Here is a 5,275-nt window from a genome sequence, read left to right on the forward strand (position 1 = left end):
TTTTTTTTTTTTTGTTTATTATTTATTTTTTTATTTATTGTTATTTTTTTGAGCCAGGGTCTCCCTCTGTTGCCTGGGCTGAAGTGCAGTGGTGTAATCCCAGCTGCAGCATCTGCCTTCGTGGCTCAAGCCATCTTCCCACCTCAGCCTCCTGAGGAGCTGGGACTACAGTACGCACCACCATGCCTGGTGGTGCAAATAAATAAAATAAAATTTTTTTATTTTTTGTAGAGATGGGGTCTCACTATGTTACCTAGGCTGCTCTCAAACTCCTAGGCTCAAGCGATCCTCCTACCTCGGCCTCTCAAAATGTTGGGAATACAGGTGTGAGTCACTACACCTGACCAAATTTAGTTTATTTATTTATTTATTTATTTATTTATTTATTTTTGAGACCGAGTTTCGTTCTTGTTGCCCAGGCTGGAGTGCAATGGCATGATCTTGGCTCACTGCAACCTCCACCTCCCAGGTTCAAGTGATTCTCCTGCCTGAGCCTCCTGAGTAGCTGGAATTACAGGTGCCTGCCACCATGCCCGGCTAATTTTTGCATTTTTAGTAGAGAGGGGGTTTCACCATGTTGGCCAGGCTGGTCTCGAACTCCTGACCTCAGGGGATTCACCCACGTTGGCCTCCCAAAGTGCTAGGATTACAGGTGTGCGCCACCACACCCAGCCAAAGTTATTTTTTATGACACATATCTATTAAGATCATCAACTTCTTTCCACCAATTGAATAAATCACCAGACACAGTAGGCCCCAGGGCCCCGGGCTCTCAAGCCCTGAGGCAGGCACTCAATGCTGCCCCCGCTCTTGGCACTCCTCGGACAGACAGTGATCAGCTGCCCATGGCCGGGCCCTCCTCGGGAAGGCCTCCCGCCGCCCAGACACCCACAGACCCGCGGTGCACCGAGTGCACCAGAGTCACCTCTGCAGACCGTGCAACCAGGCAGTGCCACGTAGGTTTTGGCCTGCGACGGATTCCTTGATTGTCTTTTCACTTCATTGCCCCAAAAACTCCCTGACAAGGTCGCAGGTGCTAAGGGACTTGCTGGGACCATGTATTTAACAAGGCGTGCGTGGTTGCTGTGGTCAATGAGATGACTGCTGGAGAGCTGGACAATGATCTGATCAGACAGAAGAACAGATGTGGCCTCAAATATTGCAAGAATATATCAGGAGCCTCTGAGGAACACCAGCCAGCCTCCTGCCACGTAGACAAACTACGACTTCCCAGACAGCTGAGGTGAAAATGGTGAGTTCAAGAGGAAACCTTCTTTGGGAGGCCAAAGTAGGAGGATCGCTTGAGGGCAGGAGTTCAAGACTAGCCTGGGTATCACAGTGAGACTCCTGTCTCTACAAAAAGTAAAAAAGTAGCTGGGTATGGTGGTGCACCTATAGTCCTAGCTACTCAGGAGGCTGAGGTGGGAGGATCACTTGAGCCCAGGAGGTCAAGGCTGCAGTGAGCTCTGGTTGTGCCGCTGCACTCCAGCCTGAATGACAGAGCAAGACCCTGTCTCAGAAAACAAAAGAGGAAGCCTTCAAACACCCAGGACATGGGCTCCGACTGCCTCTCGCAGAGCAAGCCTGCCCCACGCATCCCCTGCGCCACTCCTTCTCCCCCTCCCCTGGCTAGCCTTCTCAGCGCTCAGACCCACGGCTCTTCCTGAACCTGTGGCCCTCCTCACCTGCCGTGATGGTGTCCACCTCCTTGGCTGCCAGCTCCTCCACGTCCGACCTCTTCCTCAGCTCAAACCTCCGGGATAAACCTTCTCGGGGTTTCCATAATTCCTGGATCAAGAGGGGCTTCTCACTGTCCCCAAACACCCGAAAGCACTGGGCCTGCCACCGCTGCCCGGCGTCACCGGCTTGGCCGACCACGTCACACAGCACATACTGGCCAGCCTGCCCGGGGTCCAGGGCATACCGCTCCAGCGCCTCCTTCACCAGCTCACGGGCACTGGAGGTGCCGGTGGCCAGGACGCTCTTGTAGTGGGTTCCTGTGCAGACACTGTCCCCAAACACCTTCAGGACACCAGGGGCCGAGAGCTGGGTGGAGAGCTCGGCGGGGTCGTCACTGGCGCCCAGGCTGGAGAAGGTGGAGTCCAGGTCCCGGTACTTGTAGGTCAGCGTCCGGGACAGCATGCTGGACAACAGCTGGCTCTGCCGCTTCAGTTTGCTCTTGGTGGGCGGGGACATGATGAAGTGCGTCCCATAAAACATGGTGGGCGAGGCTTCATGGATGAGGACTGGGGGCTTCAGCCAAAGGACGTGGGGAGGCCGTGGCCTGGGAGAAAAAGTGAGAGAGGTTAGCGCCAATCACCGTGAGCACCAACAGCAAATGAGGCCACAGGCGGTGGCTCCTGCCCGTCGTCCCAGCACTTTGGAAGGCCAAGGTGGGAGGATGGCTTGAGCCCGGAAGTTCCAGACCAGCCTGGGAAACATAGTAAGACCCCAACTCTACAAAAAAATTAAAAATTAGCCAGGCATGGTGGCGTGCACTGTACCCACTGCTCTGAAGGCTGAGGCTGGAGGATGGCTTGAGCCCAGGAGTTCAAGATTGCAGGGAGCTATGATCGTGCCACAGCCCTCCAGCTGGGGCAACAGAGCAAGACCCCATCTCAAAACCTGATGGACATAACAGGTCATGGGCATCCTGGCCCTGCAGACCTGCCACCAGAGCACCTGAGCAGAGGATGTGGCTGGAGCCTGAAGGGCCACCAGAGACAGAGAGGACTAAACGGGCTGGAGCGCCCTTCAAGGAAAGCCATTACTAGGAAACACAATGAGGTCGCCACGGTAAGACGCGCTCCGCTGCAGAGCTTGGGTTTCTGGGAAGTGCTGGGCACAGCGCCCGTGTGCAGTGAGCATCAAGGAGCACCCCACCCGGAGCCGCCCCCAGCACCGTCACAGCCACAGAAGAGCAGCGGGCAGCCCGAGGGCAAAGCTTCACCTCTGCGTAAACCCCGTGTCTCCTGCCCCACAGGCTGCAACGTGGGAAATGGGTCACAAACACAGTGGAACCAGGAAAACAGGCAAATCGCAGCCACGTTAACAGAATCGACCATCAGACATTCCAAGCACAACCCCCCCAGAATCTACCCCTCCAGGCAAGAGACCCGTCCTGGCTTGAAGGAGATGCTCCCTGGGATGGCAGCATTGAGTGGCCTCACAAGCACAGCGGGAACAAAGGGCCCCTCTAGAGTTGGTGCAGGCATGGCCGGAATGCGTGCGTCCCGCCCACCACAGGCCGCGGGTGCCCGGCGCTCCAGGCCACAGAGATTTAGTCTCCTGGGGAAACTGGAAAACAGCCTGGGACGTGTTGGCGTGTCATACAATCACACTTCTAATGTCCTTAGTGTGCCCAGGGCCAGGAGTTCCAGATGGTTTCTCAGTCTCCCTCCAGAACCTCTGTGGGGGCAGGAGGGCAGAGAAAAAGGAAGGCAGGTCTCCGATTTGTAAAAGGTGAGGCTGGACGGCAAGGCAGGAAAATACTGGAAAACTGCGCACACATCTCTCCATTACTCTACCCCACTTCCACGCTCATGTTCTCACCGAAGACAAAGGCGGCAGACGAGTGAGCCAGGAGGAAAGCCTGTTTTTTGGAAAGCTCTGGAAAGAGCGGTCTGGGTCCCAGTGAACAAAGGATAGGTCGCCTGCCACTGTGACCCGGGTCAGTACTAAACTCCGCAGCAGTCGACTGACACTGTCCAGGCTTGACTCACTCGTCGTGCTGCGGGCACTGCAGAAGCCTTCTGGAAAAGACGGTGGCTGCCTAGGGCCAGAGAAAGCAACCAGGGAACCCCTCCAAAGAAAAGGAGCCATGCTATCCCTTAGGGAACTAAACAGTGGAACCGTCCTGGCCTCCAAAGCTGACACTGTGAACTGGCCTCTTTCTAATATCACCGAGGCATCGCTCATCTTCTCTGGAGCCTCTCACTGCCAGCCAGAGCTGTCATGGATGAGTCCTGAAATCAGATCACCACTCACTTCCTCCAGAACTAGCCTAGGTCAGCCAGCAGCTGCGCCTTCTTCAACGACCTTGAACTCTTCAGAAATACTTCCGACGAGGAGGGGGTATAGCTCAGGGTTAGAGCATTGGACTGCAGCCCAAGAAATACTTCCGACAGCTTCGCACACCCAAGACTGGGTTCCCAACGCGGACGTCTGCCCTGTGGGGTGGGTGGCTGGCCATTCTCCTGTTCCTATAGCCCACTGCTGACAGTTCACCACGGCAAAGGCTTTCATTGTTCCTGGCTTTCTGAAGATGTGAACTTGCTGTAACAGGTGTCACGGACATCCCAGTACAAGTCATAAGCAGATGGAGCCTTGAGGTTCCATCGAGCCAGGCCATAAAGGAGTAAAGGAGCAAAGCCTTTGTTTCTCTTCCTCTGAGGAAGGTGCAACGAGTCTCCTTGTCAAATCCTGAGAAGCTCAGAGCCGGCCACAGCTTCCCCCACGGACTCATCAAAGGCCTCGATTTAATTTACAACAGAAGCATTTTCAGACAGTGCTCACATCACAAACGTGCGCCTTGGCCTGTGCACACTACACCAGCGGCTTCAAATCGCCCTCGAATCTGACCTCAGCCTCCTGTGGTCAGTTTTCAAAGTGAGTACTTGGAATCACAGAACAAAACCCCTCAAAGAGCCTCTCCAGCCAGCCCTTATTAACCATCCATGAGAGCTGCACAACCCCACTCGCAAGCGCCTCTCCAGACGCCCCTGGCTTAGAAGCCTCCAGGCAGCACACGCTGGCAGAGGGTCAGCCATTACTTTTTCATAGTGGTCATTTCCAACGAGTTCCCCAGGGTGCCAAGCCAAACTTCAGGTGGTGGATGGTACAGCCTCTGCCACCAGGCAGCTGTGGCTCAGGAAACCTCTGCCTCTGCAGATGAAGTCTAAATGCTGATATAAACATGATATCAAAACCTGGGGAAGCCCCCTCTAGGCAGGAGAAAGCCCACATCACAGAAAAGTCATGAAGCAGAGGCAAGTGTTGAAAAGGCCAAGGCGGGAGAATGGCTTAAAGCCAGGAGTTCAAGACTAGCCTGGGCAACATAACAAGACCCCGATCTCTCTAGAAAATAAAAATAAAAAATTAGCTGGGCATGGTGTGCACCTGTAGTCCCAGCTACTCGGGAGACTGAGGCAGGTGGACCACTGGAGACCAGGAGTTCCAGGCTATAGTGAGCTATGATTGCGCCACTGCACTCCAGCCTGGGAAACGGAGTGAGACCCTTTCTGTTTAAAACAAACAAACAAAAAAAGACGGCCAG

The 5,275-nt window shown here is 54.6% G+C and overlaps 1 protein-coding gene across 5 annotated transcripts in view; it reads right to left on the reverse strand.

The window, feature by feature from the left end:
• RADIL (Rap associating with DIL domain) overlaps positions 1 to 5,275 on the reverse strand; it is an 81,793-nt gene that overhangs the window by 72,168 nt on the left and 4,350 nt on the right. For all 5 annotated transcript variants that reach the window (XM_017894892.1, XM_017894903.1, XM_017894875.1 and 2 more), the window contains exon 2: positions 1,686 to 2,284. In XM_017894892.1, the coding sequence (XP_017750381.1) occupies positions 1,686 to 2,220 (535 nt within the window). In that variant the 5' untranslated portion in view covers positions 2,221 to 2,284. The remainder of the gene's footprint in view (positions 1 to 1,685; positions 2,285 to 5,275) is intronic.

This window comes from Rhinopithecus bieti, unplaced genomic scaffold (assembly GCF_001698545.2).
Source record: "Rhinopithecus bieti isolate Rb0 unplaced genomic scaffold, ASM169854v2 scaffold_1017, whole genome shotgun sequence".
Taxonomy (NCBI): domain Eukaryota; kingdom Metazoa; phylum Chordata; class Mammalia; order Primates; family Cercopithecidae; genus Rhinopithecus; species Rhinopithecus bieti.